This window comes from Mytilus californianus, unplaced genomic scaffold (assembly GCF_021869535.1).
Source record: "Mytilus californianus isolate M0D057914Y unplaced genomic scaffold, xbMytCali1.0.p SCAF_7, whole genome shotgun sequence".
In the NCBI taxonomy this organism is placed as follows: Eukaryota; Metazoa; Mollusca; class Bivalvia; order Mytilida; family Mytilidae; genus Mytilus; species Mytilus californianus.
In genome coordinates, this window is record NW_026262723.1 from 59307623 (window position 1) to 59329129 (window position 21507).

Here is a 21507-nt window from a genome sequence, read left to right on the forward strand (position 1 = left end):
GAATTACTTCAAAGTTTTGGTCGGTATTTAATAATTTTTTATATGCTAATAAATGATGAAATTTCATGCTACAACAATGTTATAACTTTTAAATATATAGGTTTACATTTAATTACAATTTAATTATACATTTGTATTTTTATTGCATTAAATGCATTTTTGTTCTCAAAATTTTAACGATCTGCATCGACTTCAATTGCAAATACACCGCTCCCTAAATGGCTTTTAAAAGTTAAAAATTTGCAAATGCAATGTACCCTAATTTGTTTGCACATTAGAGTGCCACTTCCTATCAAGTAAAGAGAGGGCAGTTGCTCATTATTATTTTTTTGCCATTTTTTAATCCTTTTTCTATTCACTTTATGATGCCTCTTTAGGGAGGTTCAAAACAATGTCTACTGCTTTCAAAAGTAATAGGAAGATTGTTTTCAGACTTCATTTACTAATTTCAATCCAACAGTTATTAGGATTTTTAAAATCAAACTCATTTTACATTGTTGAATAAGTTCCATGCATGTCGTACAAGCTGTACTGTGTATCGAAATCTGTCTTGAATGAAGTCTAATATGTAACTAAATTTGATGCTATTTTAAATTCTAAGGCCTGTTATCAGTACATTTGGCACAAGAACAGAGTTATTTGTAGTCTTTAGTTACTGTGCATATTGCTATGTGTTTCTTTATTCTACATTGGCTAGAGGTAAAGGGAGAGGGTTGAGATCTCACAATACAAGTTTAACCCCGCCGCATTTTTGCGCCTGTCCCAAGTCAGGAGCCTCTGGCCTTTGTTAGTCTAGTATGTTTTTTAATTTTAGTTCATTTATATGTTTTGGAGTTTAGTGTGACGTCCATTTTCACTGAACTAGCACACAATTTTATTTAGGGGCCAGCAGAGGACCACCTCCGGGTGTGGGATTTTCTCGCTGCATTGAAGACCCATTGGTGGCCTTTGGCTGTTGTCTGCTCTTTGGTCGGTCACAATGTTGTCTCTTTGACATATTCCCCATTTCCATTCTCAATTTTATTTTATTTAGAACAATAAATGCAAATTAATAAAATCCCATCTATGTTTTCTCAAAAAAAATTTTACAGTGTAGTGTACTACTTTTGTGACAAATTTTATCAAAATTATAGAAGAGTCTACCAGCTTTAACTCAGAATATGAACCCTACTTTATGTTCAGGAGGTCTTTAATTCAGTTTGACAGCTTCATGTAGCCATACAAATTTTTACCTTAATCAACTGGACCAAATTGCTACTTTACCTTAAAATTCATGACCCAAATGATTTTAACATTTTATTTAATCCCCCTACCTCTTACTATTTTATGCATAATATAGGAAGAAAAAAATTTGGAAGATGTATAAAGATTTGTCAGTATTGAGTAGGGACTATATTTATAGACCACAAAAGTCAAAGGACTATAACAGAATGTTTTTACCTGCAATCACAGTTTGAGGTGAAACGAAAGTGGCACATTCGAAATGACTAGATGAAACATACGCTGATAAATTTGAATGAAAGGAGATATAGGTTATATATCTTTTCGACAATAACCTACCATCACAAAAAATAAAAAGACAATTAGATATTATCTTCAACAATAGACAATTTTCTATACAATAGATCAAGCCTTGTCTATAAAAGTTGGCTTTGAAATGAAAAGTCTAAACTGATCTGCAATTTAATTTTATTTAAATAAAAAAACAAGATCACTAAGAAGAAATAATCTAAATAGGGAACTGATACCACATCTTAACATAAAAAAAAATGAGGCTCTGAAAAAGGTTGGAGGATCAGCAGAGATAGAAAAGTTCCTCATTTGAATTTATATTACCATAAAGTTAAAGGAAATCATGGGTTTCAGTTCTCTTGGGAATATCTCGTTCCTTTCCATATTGTTTTTAGAAAACAGGTTTTTAAAAGATCTTCATGATAATCATGTGATAAAAATAAACAATATAAAAAAATCACCTGGAAAAAAAAACTATTGTGGAATGAAAATGTTTAAGTGTATTATATCCTTTGTTCCTGGTGGACCAATAATAAAAATATTGGATTCAGTATTCCTGTGTTAGAAGTGTTGTGATATATATAGGTAAACTTATTTTATGAAGCTAGGTCACATGATTTCTGAGAAAACGACTCTTCCTTGATAAATGTTATCCTTGTTAGATTGTGTGTACTGGGATCAGTTGATTATTTAAAGGTATAGGAAGGGAAACTGGTTCAAATCACTTCAAAAATTCTATTTAATTTTGAGATATGAAAAATCTCAGCCATTCAATATTAATTAAAATTTTTGATTTTCAAATTTGCTTTTGGAAAAAATGCCCCTATATATATGCTTCCTTTTCTCATATTAGATTTAAATAAAAGGTTTGTTGGATCGAAATAAATTATTTTTTAATGAGAATGGCAAAAGGTAATGTTTAACACCAAAAAAAATAACCCTTATTTTACTTGTAGATACTACTCCTATATCGAATGCACAACAGCAGCAACAGCTGCAACAGGCAATTAGAATGACAGCAGCTCCAGTACGTCGTGCTCGACCAAGACAAACTGCTAGCGTTAATGATTTAACCACAGATGGTGAAAGCCAATTGCCTACCCTCTTTTCCCAAGATATCTTCATGCAACCACAAGGCCCACCAATGATGATGCCACAACAAGATATGAAACAAAATGTATACCCTGACCCTAACCTAATGTATTTCCAGCAGTTTGCAGTTGGTAATCAACACATACCATTTCAACAGTTGCAACCCCGTGGATCACAACTGACTCCTCGTGGCACTGTCATACGACAAGCCCCTAGTCACAATTTCGGTGGTGATGGTAGACGAGGCTATGATGAGACAGACAGTGTTCCATCGAAGCAAATGGGGGGAGTGTGCTTTCCCCCTGCAGAACCGTATGGTCATCAAGGATTTTTCAAATCAGCATCTGATTCAGTATTATCAGGGAAAATTATGGATAACGGGAATGAAGGACTTGAACGAATTGCTCCGTTTGAATGTCAGATGCCTCCCAGTGACTTCACCGCAAGAGATGATTCAAGACAAATTAAAACTGAGGACTATGGCATCGATATATTTCAAAAGGACGAAAAAATTGAGGACAATGAGGATGAAATGAAAGAGGAAGAAAAATGTTTGAAAACTGTACAAGAGGACGTGCTAGAAAATAAAGTTGACAATATGGAAGATTCTGAGATGACGTCAGATGATCAAAATAAACAAAATATGGATATTAAAGACCAAAGTGAACATGAAATATCTGTCAAATCTCAATCACAGGATTTTAGTGGTATGTCCACATTTGTTTTCTTTAGTTGTGTATTTGTGAAAGTTTGGATAGCTCCATAGGGTGATATAGGATAAAAGAAAAAAAATAATTTCATTGAAGTTCTATGAGGTGATGTAAAACTATTATTAATTCTTAGGAGAAAAAGAGAAAATCTGGTCTGATTGAATTGTGCCAATGATCTGCTAGGGCTTTTTCTGATTCCATTAGAATCATCAATAAACTTTACATGCAAAATATGACGATTGATAACTAAAGAATGTTCATGTAAATCTAACAGAAATGTAAAAGATATATAAAAAAAAAAAAAAAAAAAATGAAAAAAATATTCTTTAATCTCATCACTCATAAAGTTCATTCCAACATATTATTTGGCCAATATTTTCTCTTTACTTTCCCTCAGTCTTAATTCCTATGTACTGTAAATTCAAAGTTTTTGTCATGATTTTTTTTTTATTATTTCAAAAATTACGACAGATAGGTATAGCAAAAATGGAAACTCTAATTTCAAATTTTTGTAGCATGATTTGCAGTCAGAATTTCCTAAAATCACAGTAACTAATCTTGCATTTTTGTCAATTTGTGGGTCTAGTGCAAAGCAGGGTTAATTTTCATATTATATCAACATGCTCATTTTATAAAATCAAATTTTGACTACACATTAAAATAACAAAAAAATTATGAAAAATTAGAAAATTTCATTGATGATGATTCATTAACCATAAGTTCATTCATTAGTTTATAGTGAGAGTAGTAGGAGTAGATAAACAAGATAAATCAATCATAAAAACATTAAACAAAATTTTTCAAAATGACAAATCATTTTTTTTATTTTGATGCAAATATGACCAAAACAAAGAATTTTTAAGTAGCATTTTTAAGCAAACACCGATATACATTAAAAAGCAAAAATAAAAATCATGATTGATGAATGAATTGAGCAAAAAAATTCAGGTGAGCGATTCATGCTCTTGAGAGCCTCTTGTTCTATTTACTACTACAAGGGTGTTTAAGGACCTTGACTACCAATGAGGGTCTCAAACAGTCAGAAGTTTTAACTATTTAATGGTTCTTGTCCAGAGTCAGTCCAAATCCCTCCCCCTTTTTCATGTATTAATTGTTGATTTGTTCTCATGTTGTTGTCCTGAATATGCATGAAATATTTGCCACTGGATGTGGTGTTAAGCAAGCAACAATCAATCAGTGAATGTTTTTCGTTACAGCACAAACAGAGAGTGATGATGTTATGCACATTGTTGATAGAACTTCAAAGGCATTACAGTTTTATGCTGCTACAGGAAATATAAAGCAGTTATTATTTGTTCAGCGCCATCTACTCTCAATATCAGATGATAGTGGCGATCTGTAAGTTATAGCTTCCATTATATCTTAAGGATTCATTATTAATCATTGGGTACCAATTTATTGGATTTATGATGAAAAAAGATGAACTGTGAATTTTAATGTTTAACAAAGTATTAATATCCTATCAGCTTATATGCAAGCTAAATGGCAAAACAATTCAAGAATCCACGAAAATACAGTTTTTATTCAAACCACGAAAATTGGTACCTACGAATCCACAGTATTAGAGCAGTGTAAAGAAAGTATACACAGTTTTCGAGTTCTCAGACTATGTCTGACAGCAATTTTGCTTGATTGATCCGATGATGTTTGAAAAAAAATTACTCTTAGTCTTTGACAAAAAATGACATCATTAATGCTGTAAATTTACAGGAAAATATTTTATTTTCTTCAATGGTGAACAAACTTGAAATTGATAAACGGATATTTATCCTATCACTAAAAAATGTAAACTGTGTTTTATTTGTTAGGGTTTTCAACTGTCTTTTTTTTTCTTACACAATAAGTATACAATTTCCAACAATGTGACGTCAGTTCTATTTGAAAATAAGAAAAATGTATAGCATTTATCTTATGCTAATTAAATAAATGAAACATTATATATTTTGATTTTATCTGAAAGGACTTTTCAAATAGAAAAAAAACTTTGCATTTTATTTTGTAGACCTCTACACACAGCCATCATAAATAATCAGTTAGAAGTCATACATAATCTCCTAGACGTCATGTCTACATTACCATACTGTAGATACAAATCTAGTGCTTACAATAGTCTTAGACAGGTAAGTTATAACAGTACTGTACTATAACCAATGTTTAGGGTGGTAGTAATGCCTAGCAATATCCCAACAGTTTATTTTCCAAAAGTCTTAGGTATTAGTTACAACAACAAAACTGAGAATGGAAACGGGGAATTCGAATGTGTCAAAGAGACAAAAACCCAACCAAAGAGCAGAAAACAGCCAAAGGCCACCAATAGGTCTTCAACTCAGTGAGAAAATCCAGCACCCGGAGGTGGGCTTCAGCTGGCACCTAAACAAAAATGTATACCAATTCAGCGAAAAATGGATGTCACACTAAACATATAAATCAACCAAAATTAAAACATGGATCAGTATCAATATATATATTTTCATATCAATTTATTGCATTTTGATGTTATGGCAACTGAGTCTTAATTGCAAAATTAGGGGAAATTTCTCGCTTCTTTTATGGTTAGTTACAACACTTATTTACCATGTATTATATACAAATCTAACATTAATTTATGTAAGGGAATATTTTCATGATTGTGTCTTTGAACATTGCTAAATTAGGGGGAAATTTCCCTTTGTTTTCTACGATAAGTTATAACACCTATTTACCATATATTGAATACAAATCTACATTCATGACAGTGTTAACAACATTATATGACATTTATATTGCAACAATACTATACAGTTATCTACATTGTCAGGATCAAAAGAAGTTTTATAGTAAACTATGGCCAAAAGTATTCATCACCTGTGATTTTTCACTATATTTCATATACTATGTTTTTTTCAAAACATATTATAGGGACATTTCTGGTTGGATTTAAATCAACTTGGTATCAATAGAAGCAGAATTGTCACAAGCCAATTTGTCTATTTGGTTATATTTCTGTTGTGGAGCGTTTTCATTTTCTGATGATATAAACACACATGTATTTTTTTTTGTTCATAAATTTGATATATATTTCAAACAAATTAAACTGTTACAAGTTCATATCAAAAGAAAAGGAAAAAGAATTGATGACAAAACTATGATCAAATAAACAAATATACTTTAGACAATTCTGTGTCTTTTAACACATTCGACTTATTTCACAAAAAATCTTAAGAGAAAAAATACTCGTAAGTCATTAACATTAGTATAACTTACAATCAATTTTTGTCATGAGAGTTTTTGTGAAAAAAAGCCTGTTGCTTCTAAAAATCCAACAGTTAATGCCTTCAAAATAATTTTTTATATGAAATATTTAGCAATAAAGGAAAGATGACGAATACTTTTGGCCATGCACTCTATATTGTAAATATTGCTTACTACAGCTTTAAATAATTTTCAAAAGTACTAGGGATTAGTTTTAGTTTAAGTAAAAGTTTATTCAAATTTCTCCACACGATTTAAACCTAAAACTACTGAAATAAAAAAAATATCCTTAAAGCAATCATTTAAATGCAAATGTAGTAAGAGATACAGGATGTCTTTAATTACAGAAATATGTTTAAAAAAAATTATAACTACGTAATATGCAGTTTTCTTAGGACGCATGAAATTTTAAAGTGTTATTTTCAATTTTTTGAAAGGGGATAATTTTCTGTTTACGTAAGAAATATTTATCAAAATATGTATTAAATGACGTCAAGTACAAATGAACGAAAACAATATTACTCTAAGGTTGTAATATAATTAAAGAATATATGACATCCTGTTATGATATAAAAAATAGTATTGATCATTTAAGGTCACGGATAAGATAAACGAGGTCACTGAAGTGTAACAAATGTCAACTAATCAGAAACCAGCTTGATATTAGAATAAAATTACCTATTTCCCTGTTGTAGAACTCCTTTGTACTTTTTATTAAATGGACAATTTTTGGATAATTTCCTGAAAAATAATCATAAGACTTGATAAAGAAATTATATATATTTTTTTAATGCTCAAATTACCATTGTCCAGATTGATAAAGTAATTCAGAAAGATAAAAAAAAAAGATATGCTTGGAATGCAACCAACTATCAATCAATGACAGCAATATTAATCATATAGACACTTCTTTATTTTTGTTCTCATTTAAATTCTTCAGTTGAATATTTTAATTAGTTCTGTTAAATTTCTGGACCAGGTTACATTTTGTGCAAAAAAATATGTAAAACTTAAAAGTTGAATCATTCTGAACAAAGATCAAGTTATGCTTTCTTATTAAAATATTTTTGATAATTTAAACAAAACTTGTGCCATATTTCGTTTTGGACATTTATGTAAAACATATGACAGAAATATTTAACCAACAAATGTCCCGTAATTTCTCAGATAATTGAACTGTTTTAATGTAACCCTTAAAAATGACAGTTTTATGCACGATCACAAGAGGTGACACAATATTGCTTTTAAGAATCAATCAATGATTTATTATCCTCATTAAATTGATTGATAATTCATTGTAAAACTTAGTTATTGAAGTGATTGACAGTTTAATACAATTTTGCAGACGCCACTTCATTTAGCGGTACTGATGGGACAGCCAAGTGTAGTTGACAGGTTGTTAAATGTTGGAGCTGATCCAACCATGGTTGACAGAAAAGGCAATACCCCTGCACATCTAGCCATATTGTACGGGGCAGATTCATGTCTTGCTATTCTAGTCAGATACCAAAGATGTAATGCAGCCAAAAATAAACCATTCCCAGAGCTAGATCTCAAGAACTTTGATGGTAAGAAAAGTGTCAATGTTGCATTTATTTTAGCATTCGTTGATTAGCGGCATGGTTCTTATAATCATCTGTATATAACAGCATTAAAAGCTTCTTCCTAAAGTAATTGTAATAATGGATCAGTTGAGATAGAATTTGATATAGGCCTGCAAAATTATTAAATGGATCCATAATAAAAATAAAAAACATTTTGGACTTAGCTGCCAGTATAACCACAACGTAAAATGTAAATAGCTCTATAATGAAATGTTTTATTCACTACAGGGGCGGATCCAGTCATTTTTAAAAGGGGGGTTCCAACCATATATCCCCATTCAAAAGCATTGATTGTCAAAAAAAGGGGTGTTCCAACCCCCGGAACCCCCCCCCCCCCCCCCCCCCCCCCTACATCGGCCACTGCACTGCTTGTAATATTACCAGGACAAACACACTTTGGAATTTACAGTAAAATTGCATAGTAATTTGTTAGCCTCTTTTTGAAAAGGCAGGGAGAGACACCTTTGAAAATCTGTATATTCAATTCACTTGTAGGAATGTGAAAATGTCCAACTGTTAATAAGAGAAAGTAATAACCTAGACTTATAATGTATCCATTGAGTAGCATTTGTCATAAATTGTTTCAAAAGGTTACTTAATTAAATGTTATCTGTTTTTGTAGGATTTTCTACTGCCCATCTTGCAGCTATAACACAGAATTGTAATGCTATGAAACTGATATCAAAAGGAAAAGGGAATATAAACATGCCCGATGGTAAGAGTGGAAGAACTCCCCTACATCATGCTGTAGAGAGAGATGATCTAACTACTGTTGGATATCTAATATTAGAGGTAGGAATTGATATGACTAGACCTTGATTGATAATTGTACTTTTACCAATGCAAATGCATGGCTTAAAAAAAATTAATTTGTCGTTTGGTTGCTTAATACCATTATTAAATGCTACATGCATATTCAGGATGTGAACAAATTAAGCATTAAATCAGATAGTTAGATTCCGAAAATGGAAAAATTTGAAATTCCTTATTTACCCAGATGTCCAAGAAAATACATAATTCTACATTCAATGATACAGCAGTTTTACTAATCTTTGATCGTGAGACAAAATGTCAAAAATATCTAAATATACCCCTGGAATACTGATCATAACAAATACTAGTACATTGATATTCATAGGAGTGTAACTTAGATGTTCAGCTATCTAGAGATCATATTCCCATTAAATAGGTCAGCTGAACAATTGAAAAATTAGAGTTAAGTTACCTAGGGAAAGAAGATTTTTTAAAATACTTTTGACATATCTTGTGGCTGCATGCATAACGAAAAATTACCAATTAAGTAAACTTAAGTACATGCAATTATAACTTTACATGAAACACTTTTAGTTTAGTACATTCTTTTTGTACCATGAACTCAAATTGTACTGTAGTACTAAAAATATGGATTTTCCAATGACCTTCATCTGAATATGGATCACAAGTGCACTGTTAAGATATCCCTGGACCTAAATTTAACATGTATCATTCATATACAAGTGGTCACTTGAAATTTAAAGGATATATCTTATATCTTCAATATGCACTTTAAATCTTCAAAACAAACAATGATCCTATTGATGATTATTATACTTTTATAACAATAATCCTTATGGTGATTATTTTACTTTTATGATTTTTCTCATTTTTATAATGGAACATATTTTTTAAATTAAGATCTATGCAACAATTTTTATTGCAAGAAAAATGAAGAATAAATGTGACAACTCATTTACAAAAGGTATAATAGGTGCACATTTCTCAAAAATACTTTTTATGTGATAGAAAAACAAAGGATGTGGGGTATTCATCCATGACACAAAATCAGTAAATGCACAACAAAAAAACACACAAAAAGCAAAGGAACAGCGCTTTTATTGCTGTTCTTCATCTCAAAGTCACAGTGAGACCTCAACATATATGAATTTTGAAATTTTAACATATTTGACTACTGACTACTAAATATAAGAAGGGATTTCAGTTAGAAAAAAAAAAATATTGATATGTGTATCTATGTCTTTAATAAGTGCTTCAGCATATTTGAATTTATAAACTAACAAACTATATGGGTACTCTTTCTACAGGCTAGGGCAAATGTAAATGCATGTTGTTTTGATGGTAATACACCTCTACATGTTGCCTGTGCAAGACAGAATGTTGGTATTGTGGCATTATTGATAGCTGCCGGAGGTGACCCTGAGATGGAAAATGATGAAGTTAAGGAAGAACTGTATGATGAATTTGAGGGAGTTCAAGATGACAAACAACTGGGAGATAGTTCCTCAAGTACCAGTGCACATTTGGATTGTTATAAACCAGAAGATTTTGCTATGGACAATGAAAAGGTATTAGTTCAAACATTTAGATACTGTAAACCATCTAATTTTAGCATGCAATTTATTTTCATGACTTTTGTGAGTAGAAAAATTACACATATGTAAATTGTGGTGAATTAGTAAAAGAGGGATCTTCTTTAAATGAATACTTCAAGAAAATAAGAAAATGGTGAAAATAAATTGTTGTGAAGTCATCTAGAAAGACCTTAGTGCGAAATTGAGTATGCACGAAAAAAAAGTTTGTTTACAGTATGACAATGGCAAAACTGCCTGAGTGAACTATAATGTCTTTAAGTATGATTTAAAAATAAAAATGGGCATATCTTAAGGGCTATTGTTGGAAAGAATCGTGGTATTGGAGACAGTTTTGTTACCCAAGTCTCTCGGTTATATGAAGTTTCATATTATTTCTGAAAATATAAAGATTTGTTCTCTTGAAATCTAAAAGAAAATTATTTAATGTTTCTACATGAAAGTTTGATAATATTTACGTATAGTTGAATTCAAAATAATTTGTATAATTCAGATTTGTTAACTTATTAAAGCAGCTATTTAAGTAGCATGTATACAACATATGTGGACTCTTGTGGATAGTTTTTCATAGACAATCATACCACATCTAATTATTTATATATATCTAGATCATTCATGCTGATTGTGACTATGTTAACATAAGCTAAATTTGTCATTATCTTTAAATATTATAAGTATTGTGAGGTTAAGAAATGTGTGTGCATCTCTTTCAAATATATTATATCAGTGAATGATATTTTGTAGGTTTTGAGAGTACTACGAGGAGAGCCATACTCAAATGTCAAAGAGCTAGATCAAACGAACCGTGACTACATACATACAACAGAATATTTCTCATCGCTATCTATACATGATATACAACTAACAAACCATGAAACTTCAGACCCATCACAGGAAGGTAATATACAACATAGCCTAAATCAAAATTTTGGTTTTCAGTCTCAGTCGTTTTGTTTTAAATTTCTTATACTGTAAATTCAGAATTGTTTGCATGCATTTATTATTGCAATTTAAGGAAATGTTGCAAACAAATAAAGCTATCAAAATTTTAAATGCTACTTTTTATTTTTGCTAAACCTGTCCCTTCACAATCATTACAATTTTTTAACATCAAGACTTCTGAATTTATAGCATAAAGTGAAAGTTAAATTTTCAGACATTCATTTGTTATGTCTGGTCTGGGTTTTTGTGATTGCCTGGTAAATAATGTTTTCAAATGTGCAAAATGATCATAGCCATATATTTCCTTAAATTGAATCATCGTAGTTTGGATTACATTAAGGCGTGAGGCATAACATATTTCTGGTGGGAGAAATTTACAAATTTACTTTATGGATTACTGTCATAATAAATTGTTTCAAACCCTCAAGCATAAATATTCTAAAAAAAAATAGTGAATGAAACATCTAAATAATATAATTATTTCATAATTTGAATGAAGACTGGGGAAAATCTTGTAATTTTTGGCATTGAATGTTAAGTACATAACATTATGAAAAATTTAAATCAGTGATTTGTACTTATGTTTTAGGTGATCTGCATAAGTTGATGTACCCTGTGCGAGTTCAGATTTCTAAAATGTTGGACCCACCATGTGAAGGTGGAGACTGGATTGCTTTAGCTAATGCTCTTGGTTTATTTGAGCTGATGGACAGTCAGAGTTCAGGATACAGTCAGACAAGAGTCTTACTGAATTTTTATGAGGTAAGGTACTTTTCCATATAATTTGACAAAAATATGATTTTACTTTATTTTTCTCTTTAATGAAAGCAATCTCTTTCTGCGATTAGATTTTCATGTTTACCAATAATTTTGTTTTTAAGTTTTGATATACATTGAAAAGCTTGTGTATGTGTTAAGTGTTATTTTAAACCTGGTATACTTCTAAAGTATAATTACCATATGTCCTTCTGTTAAGGTTAGAGTAATGAACACATTTTAAACCACACAGCACATTAAGTTGTTCTGCATTGAGCCATTTTATATAAAATTAATACCAAAAACATTTGAAAATTGAATGCTTTTAAACATTACAAGCTGAACATTTTTTTAATATGGCCTATACAGAAGGGCCAAACACTAACTTAACACATTAATGGTAAATGAGGAACTTCAGGTTTAGTTTCTGGGTTAAATTTATGTTCTTTAAAAATGTAAGCTGTCAGTATATAAATAAAAGAAGATGAGGCCTAATTATTATTGAGATAGCAACCAACCAACATAAAAAGCCAAAAGATAATTAGATGGCAACACATGGTCATCAATACTAGACAGGTGTCTATACAATATATCTAGCTATATATTCGCCAGAGTCTAAAGAAGTCACGAATAAAATAAACAGGGAATTTGATTTTATTCCCGACTTCTTTAGAGTCTGGTGGATAAATAGCTAGATCAACACAAACTGACAAACATCAATAAGATAAGGCAAATCACAACCATTGGCAACATGAATGTGCATAAGAACTGACCTCCACTTGACACATAAAAACATTGTATATTTACAATAACAACACTATATAAATAACACATAGCTGAGACGGTGATAGAGCAGATTGTTACCCCGAGAAAACATTGTCAACTGAGGCGAAGCCAAGGTTGACAATGTCTTTTCGAGGGGTAACAATCTGGTCTATCACCGTCTCAGCTATGTGTTATTTATATAGTGTTGTTATTGTAAATATACAATGTTTTTATGTTATTTAATTTATTATACTGAATGTTCTGTTAGTACTGCCTATTACATTTCAAATTCAAAGTAATAAACTGTGACGTCTTATACATAACAATCATCCGTATTTTATCAAGCGCACATTTGATCAAGCGTCTCCGTGAAGGGTAATAGAGTGTTTGCCATAGGATAGAGTAAATTGTCTCCCTCGTATTAACCAATCAAAATCAGGAATTTTGACATGACGTATGATAATTTAAATGATTTGACTTTTTACAGGAATATGGAGGAACAATCTCTTACCTAATGGAATGTTTAACATCAATGGGTAGAATGGATGTTGTATCATTGATATCACAGTATCATTCATCTAGTAAGTATTCTGTAAGAAAAAAATAAGGAAATTTGATAAGGTGGGTCTTGCAATTTTCATTTGAGGGAAAACAGGTTATTTTTGTATTTGTTTAGGACTATTCCATTTTGATATAACCTCTAGCCAAGGAAAGCAGACAATTTCCTAGCAAAACACCAACTGATTTAGAGGAAATATTCTACTACTTTCGTATACATGTAGATAAAATTTCTCAAAGGCAGCCATGCATAGAAGTGTTTTAAGTGCGCCTTCCTTTATTTTCTATTTTTCTATTTTTTGGGAATTGGAGGGGAACGATATTTGGTGAATTTATGAAAACAAGACCAAATTCACCAAAAGTGAAAATTGAAATTAAGACCATATAAGTCTATTTGAAAATATGGGTAATAATTGATGCAGATATTATCTTATCTTGTGCATAATATCTGCTCAACACCTGCCAGTACAAAACTTATGAATTTGATGACTTTAATGATAAAAATAAGGAGATGAGGTATAATTGCAAATAAGACAACTATCCACCATAATCTATATGACATGGATGTAAGCAACTATAGGTCACCATATGGCCTACAACAATGAGCAAAACCCATACCTAATGATCAACTATGAAAGGCCCCAACATGACAATTCAAATGAGAAAATCAACAGCCTGAACCAATGTAACAGGGTTGTCAAACTGATATGTAGGAGATTTTGTTAACATTTCATTAAGGTTAGAAGTTTATTAAATCGTGACAGGCACTCCAATATCAAATATCAATAAATTGACAACCATCAAATTATGCAAAATGATAGAATATGATATAAAACAAAAAAAAAGCAAAAAGAATAAACCTTGACTACCATGAATGCATCTATTTTGTATGTTAGTTTTATAAATTTATGATATTGTGAAATATTTATTGTATTTTCCATTTTTTCTTATTTTAGGTTCATTAAAGAAAAGTAGTACAAATATAAACTATTACGATTCAGGATTGAGTTCCGGTGATGTCAAACCATTACAGACTTTAACGGCAGCTACATAATCATTTATCATCTATATCTTCATTATCCTGTATATGATCATAAACAACTTTTTTGTCTTGTTTACTTGTTTTAAATCACACGTTGGTTGAGTTATTTTTATTGACTACATGGATTTGTTTTATTAATTATCAGTTATGAATTTATTTTACATCAGTTCATATTTTATGATTATGAATTGACAATTAATTATGTAGATGGTCATATGTGCTGTATATAAGACTATAAACATGTCATGTTTTGATAAGGTAGTTTTACAACCTTGATTATGCCACGATCAGAAAAAGAGAGGGAGACAGTGAGGTCAAAATTTAGTACTATAGGTAACCAAGGGACCATGATAGAGTAGTATTATTTATAGTGATGTCATTTTAAATGAGAAAAAAACATGAATTTTGCTAAGAACAACTGAATTGTAAAAAAATACTTCAATTTGTATTGTGCAGAAATTGTATAGCAGTAGCATTTTGGTATATTTTTATGTTGTTCATTAGTTAAACAGAATTTGATATTGCTCATGTAAAATAAATATATATGTATTTTTGAGTTTTTGATTGAATCTAGTTATGTCAATAGAGTGTATAAAGGTCACCCTCAGGACCAGAGCAAACTTATCTTATAAAAGAGGTGACCTTTGAATAGAGGTTAAAAATGTATAGTTATTCATACAACGGAACAAGAAGAGGATAACCTGAGAAGAGAGGTTTTCACTTGACAGGTGTGAACTTCATATACAAATAAGAAGATGTGGTATGATTGCCAATGAGCCAACTCTCCACCAGAGACCAAATGATGTAGAAGTTAACAACTATAGGTCACCGTACGGCCTTAAACAGTGAGAAAACCCCATACCGAATAGCAAGCTATAAGAAGTCCTGAAATGACAAATGTAAAACAATTTTATAGCAGGTTTGACTTAATTTGTTTTTTTCCTTTACCACCCACAGGTATCTTTGATACTCTTGTTGCCAAGGCAAGGTTACTATCGACCAGATTTTGTGTCTGAAATATGAGAAATATGTTTTCATGGTTCCAGCAAATTCTTATTGAACTGATTTTATAAACAATCCAATTTGATGGGAACAGTTTTAGTTGACATTATTTCATGGAATAAGTTTTGTTTTTGTTTCCGTTCTCCAACTTAAGTTTGCCACAACAAATGTTATGTTATTACCACCAAACACAGATCAAGTTCTAATTTGAGTGGCATCGCTTTCACTGTTCTCTAGTTATGTCCCTTTATAAATGAAAAAAATATTTTGAATTGTTTCCGCACTCTAACTTTACTTTGCCTCAACCAAATGTTATGAAACTCACACACTGCTTATTACCACCAAACACAGATCAAGTTCAAACTTGAGTGTAGTCACTTTTACTGTTCTCGAGTTATGTCCCTTTATGAATGGAAAAATTGAATTTGCCATTTCCACACTTATATAAAAATAAGGAGGTGTGGTATGATTGCCAATGAGACAACTATCCACCAAAGTTCAAATGAAGTGGATGTAAGCAATTATAGGCAACCATATGGCTAACTTCAGTTTGCCTCAACTAGATGTTAAGAAACTTATACACATGGCTTATTACCAAACAAAAATAAAATTTGAATTAAGTTGGTGTCACCTCATCTTTCTTGAGTATGTCCCTTTATATATGAAAAAATTGCTGAATTTGCCATATATTTTAAAGCCTGAGAACCACAAACCTTCTGCAGGAAAGCCTGTTATCCTAGCCAATCAGAGTTCAAAGCACCTTGCTTTGAGCAGGGTTCAAACTCACAACCTCAGGTGAACATTGTAGATGAGCCTCTTAGCCCTTAGACCATTTGGCCACCAAGGCCCCTGAAAGGTAATGCTTTTCAGGTGAAATTTGTGACATTTTAAATGGTACCACTTCAGATTGGTTGACAGGATGACAGCAATTTATTAGTATCACTTTATATCTGTCATTGGTCATCTTTTGAACTTTTTTATATTGAATGTCTTAATTTGTAGGAAGTAAACTACAGAAGAAGAAGTATACTTAACAACAAAATTATTTTCATTTAGCTGTGTATAATATGATGCAGGTTTCTTCAAAAGTGATGATTTTCTAAAAATTGTTTGACATTTCACAGTGATATCATACTTTAACTTTGTTTAAACCTGTTTATTTACTTTTGACTTTAATTATTTATCCCTTGTAATTTTTTATTAACTGTGTATTTGCATTCAGGTGTCACAGGTCAAATTTATTCGTTCATTGTGTGTTAATTTACGTTTTTTGATTGAGTTAAGCCTTCCAATTGATATTTTATAGTGTGTTTTTCTATGTTGTGATGTTATACTATTGTTTCAGAAAAGGGGAAAGGTTTGGTACCATTAAAAAGTTAAATCCCGCTGCAAATGTTTGCCCCTATCTTAAGTCAGGAATCTGATTACAGTAGTTGTCATCTGTTTATGTAGTTCATACGTGTTTCTCGTTTCTCGTTTTTATATAGATTAGACTGTTGATTTTTCCGTTTGAATGGTTTTACACTAGTAATTTTTTGGGGCCCTTTATAGCTTGCTGTTCGGTGTGAGCCAATGCTCCGTGTTGAAGGCCGTACCTTGACCTATAATGGTTTACTTGTAAATTGTAACATGGATGGAGAGTTGTCTCATTGGCACTCATACCACATCTTCCTATATCTATTGACCGTAATCATACATAAATAATTTATGTTACAAAATTATCCAACTTTCCATGGACTCACTGATTTGCTTGTTATTACCCCCGGCACTATTAAGAATGATCAAAAAAGAATATGAATAAATTGGTTTGAATAATGCTCAGAAGAATGTTCCTTACAAATAAAAAAAAAAGGACATGTTGTAGGGTTGACAATGGGACAATTATCAATGAAGACCACAGGACAAAGATGTGATCAATTAAAGAACACACAAGGTGAAAATAATTATCAATATATAATTTAAAGATTCAGCTTGAATTTTGGTGCTCATACTTGAAGATGTAGATGAGGTTAACAGTATGAAAATAATGGGCAAAACTTACAGAATTAGTAAGAAAAAAATAAAGAATAGAGAAATGTAGGCAAAAACAAAGAATAAAGAATAATGGGGTACTAAAATATAATTACAGCCAAAAAATTATAAAATAGAGAAAATACACAAATGAATACTCCCCATCCAGACCCTCATACTTAAAATCTTACAGTAACAATAGGATTGAATGAAAGAAAAGAAACTTGTTTGTAAAACAAATCTGCTGTATAGTCCAACAAATAATAAAACTACTCTTAAAAATAAAAAATGTCCTCTGATTAGTCAGGTTGTCTGTAATGAATGATAACATGATTTTTTAATACATTTGTTTTATCAAATTATCAACAACTGCATTTGCATTTTATTTATTTTATTAACAGTAACTCCTTAATATATATCTGACAATAAAACAATAGAAAAGATAAAATATCATAACATCACATAAATGTAAAACATAATACATGTTCATCATATAATAAATATAGTATAAAAAAATACCAACATGACAGCAAATAGTAAAGTTGGATAATGATGCCCTTAGGACTATATACTGATGGATAAGAATATAAAAGTAAAAGTAAATAAGAGTAAATAGTTTATTATCAATGAAGAAGACTAAATAAAAAAATGCTAAATTTTGTTTTACATGCTCATTTCTCTTGTAAATCATGCTCTCTGACTCCCCATGTCGAAAGTAGATTTTCTTTTGGTGTTTTTTTTTTTTTTTTGTGTTTTAACACCACTTTTAAGCACCGCTTTTAGGCTATTTCGTGGTGGCCAGTTTTTATTGGTGGAGGAAGCCGGAGTGCCCAGAGAAAAACAACCGACCTTCGTCAGTAGATTAAAATGACCTATAATTCATACTGGTTGGGATGTAATATAACCCACCAAATGTCTTCCCATTTGAGCTCTACATTTCAGTGTTCATATTTCAGGTAATAATTTAAGATGTTTACTGTAAATTCAGAAATTATTGCGATGTTTTTATTAATGCGAAAAATGCGACAGGGTTATAATCGCAAAAATTTAAACTCGCATTTTGAAATTTTTTTTTATTAATTGAATTAAACACGATTTTTCTCAATATCGCAAAAAATTTAAATCGCATTTTAGTCTAAAATGACAAAGTCGCAATAATAAATGCACGCAATAATTTCTGAATTTACAGTAATTTGTTTTAAATTGTTTGATGCATTTAGGGTAAGAGGGAAGATTATCAACTTCTTGACAACCTTTGATTCAAGTGATTCAAGTAAACACTAAAGTTAACTTTATATCTTGAGAACACAGTTTATTTGTTAGTGTTAAAAACCACTTTCAGCGGCATTGGCTATATCATGATCATGCCGGAAATTTTTATTGGTTGAGGATTCCTACTACTTGAAAACTAGAAAACCTTGTCAATTTTGATCGCCTGATCAGAGTTTAACACTCCTCCTCGCCACTAGTAGTATTTTAACTTATGACCTCAGAGTTGACTTATGACCTCAGAGCTGAAATATGACCTCAGAGTTGACAGGCTAGTGCTCACTGTAGATGGCCCACTAAGACCATTTGGCCACGTAATACAAAGTAAAGGAACGTCTATATAAATCATATAAAGGGGTATGTAGGCAAAATTTGTCTCTTTGCTTAGTTGAGCTGAGTTCAAGACTACGTGAAAGGATGAATCAATACAATGAATTTTAATAAGGGTAAATTTTTGGAGAAGATTAAGGGGAGATTATTCTCATCTTGAAATGAAAATTAAAATCTTACAAATTTACTTCTACAAGTAAATTTGACTTAGTATAAGTTTAAGTTTGACAGACCGTAAGATGTAGAATCATATACACTTTTATTTAAGCACTGACGTCACATGTCGGCATCCAAACATGTTAAAGTCAAAGTTAACTTCTTTTCATGATTCATTAACTTACTTAAAGTTAATTTCAGAATTAAATATTTTGATACTGTAAACTTGTTTCAATAGGAAAATTACCATTAAGCTCATGTAATTTGAAGAAAAAAATGCTTTATTGACCTTCATAACAGGTTTCTAGTTATGTTTTCATAACAGTCCTGTTACTTGGTTTGGAGATGTATCAATTGCAGTCTAGTTATCCAATCTTATTAAAAATCAGATCTCTGCAATGGCTCCTTTTTTATAGTCCCACCACAGCAACCAAGCATAAAAGGATGCAAGTGTGGAGATCTAATTTACAATATGATTATCTATCATAGTATTTTCAATCAATTATTAGTGATGGAATAACATAGTGAAGTTTATAATCACATTAAACAAGTGTTTAAAAATGGACTCAAATGATCATGATCATGATGATTGATTCAGATGTTGTTATACCTTAGTCAGAACAGAAAATTTTGCTAAATTCCTTTTATTTTGTTTTATTTCAATATCAAAATAAGTAATGTTCCATCAACATGCTCCCTTTAAATTCAGAATAAAGTATCTTCCCTGCTTTATACCCTGCTGCCGCACAAGACATTGGTATAGGTAAAAAATGGTCTATTCTTGGATGTGCAGATCTGAGAAAAGACTGGGATTCACTTGCTAAAAGTTTGGCTTTTCTCTGTTCTGGTGTGTAATCTGGATTTGTGACAACATCTTGGATCCATTTCTGAAACTGAAGAGCCCAGTCAGCTGGTTTATTATCGAACAGACCAGCATGAGTAGCAGAACCACTTCCAACAATGAGAATTCCATCTTTACTTAATTCTGATAAAGCCTCTCCTATTTTCATGTTTTCTTCTATTTTCATACTGCTCAGCAATGACACCTGAAAAACTAAAGGATAAACACAATGTTACTAGTTAAACAAAGTGACAAATTTGCAATAATTTGATTTCAATCAATCAAGCCAATATACATATATGAATGGAACGTTAAAAAAATCATCAAAACTGAATCTAAAAAAGAATATAATCAAATTTGGAAAGGATCAGTTGAATAATTTCAAGTTGGCACACTGAAGTCCCAAAAAGGCTGTCAAGCATTAGATCAACCTAGTACTAACTTCATCCCTTTGCATATCCAGATTGAATTATAATCATGATAATATATACCAGAAATCCATTTCAAATGAAAAAAGTAAAAAAAGAATATCAATTTAAAAACACATCAATTTTTCAGAACTACTGTACTACAAATCAAGTGACTTAATCTAAATTAAACAAATGAACGTTTCCATTAAAAATTTGAGGACAATACCTGGGACGTCTGCCTTTGGGAAAGCCAATTTCAATGGAACAAAGACACCATGATCTAAGCCTCGTTTTTTATTTTCCTCACACTGAATTCCTTTTGATTCCAGTAAAACTTTTAAATTTTTAGCTTCAGTGAGAGCTCCGGGAACATCCCAATTAAGTTTGTAAGCTTCTGGCGGAAACCCACTGTAATCATAATAAAGCTCTGGTTTACTATTCATTTGTACTGTACATATATTCTCATCCCAGTGGGCACTCAACACTATTATTGCCTTTGGTGGTTTCTTTAAATTTGCATTCTTCGTTAAATCTTTAAAGAACTTTGCACAATTTGAGTGTTTGTCAATCCCTTTGCACCACTTTTCTTTACTGGCATCCAGATAAAAACATGGTCCAGCTCCATGCGTAAGGAATATGACAGGCTGCTCAGACATCAAAGAAAGTTAAGATGAAACGGTATCTTCTAGAAAGTTTCAAAAAAATTCATAGTAAAGATATGTTTACAAATGTTAAAAGATACTAAAATTGTAACAAATGTTCTACATTTTCCACTTTCACTTTCGTTTTACCGTTTCATCGACCTTCACCTTTTAAATCATTTTCTCCTTGGTGCGTTTTAATTACCGTGAAAATTAGTTTCCATTTCAAACATCTTATCGATTAATTTA

The 21507-nt window shown here is 31.1% G+C and overlaps 2 protein-coding genes across 4 annotated transcripts in view; one reads left to right on the plus strand and one right to left on the minus strand.

The window, feature by feature from the left end:
- Positions 1 to 15155, plus strand: part of LOC127707607 (nuclear factor NF-kappa-B p105 subunit-like) — a 79099-nt gene extending 63944 nt beyond the window's left edge. For all 3 annotated transcript variants that reach the window (XM_052212208.1, XM_052212207.1, XM_052212209.1), the window contains exons 12-21: positions 2469 to 3311; positions 4532 to 4673; positions 5338 to 5455; positions 7912 to 8134; positions 8793 to 8962; positions 10252 to 10512; positions 11281 to 11434; positions 12068 to 12240; positions 13487 to 13580; positions 14514 to 15155. In XM_052212208.1, the coding sequence (XP_052068168.1) occupies positions 2469 to 3311; positions 4532 to 4673; positions 5338 to 5455; positions 7912 to 8134; positions 8793 to 8962; positions 10252 to 10512; positions 11281 to 11434; positions 12068 to 12240; positions 13487 to 13580; positions 14514 to 14611 (2276 nt within the window). In that variant the 3' untranslated portion in view covers positions 14612 to 15155. The remainder of the gene's footprint in view (positions 1 to 2468; positions 3312 to 4531; positions 4674 to 5337; positions 5456 to 7911; positions 8135 to 8792; positions 8963 to 10251; positions 10513 to 11280; positions 11435 to 12067; positions 12241 to 13486; positions 13581 to 14513) is intronic.
- Positions 15156 to 17981: 2826 nt separating this feature from the next.
- Positions 17982 to 21412, minus strand: LOC127707621 (uncharacterized). The gene is made up of 2 exons (XM_052212236.1): positions 20844 to 21412; positions 17982 to 20420 (listed from the first exon to the last, which is right to left on the minus strand). The coding sequence occupies exons 1-2, from the start codon at positions 21271 to 21273 to the stop codon at positions 20032 to 20034; spliced, it is 819 nt and encodes a 272-aa protein (XP_052068196.1). The 5' UTR covers positions 21274 to 21412; the 3' UTR covers positions 17982 to 20031.
- Between the last annotated feature and the right edge of the window lie 95 nt (positions 21413 to 21507).

Excerpts from the sequence above, each read along its gene's own strand:
- LOC127707621 (XM_052212236.1), bottom strand. The coding sequence starts at position 21,273 with ATGTCTGAGCAGCCTGTCATATTCCTTACGCATGGAGCTGGACCATGT. Across the intron at positions 20,421-20,843 it reads CCCAAAGGCAGACGTCCCAG|TTTTTCAGGTGTCATTGCTG; the intron begins GTATTGTCCTCA and ends TTTATCCTTTAG.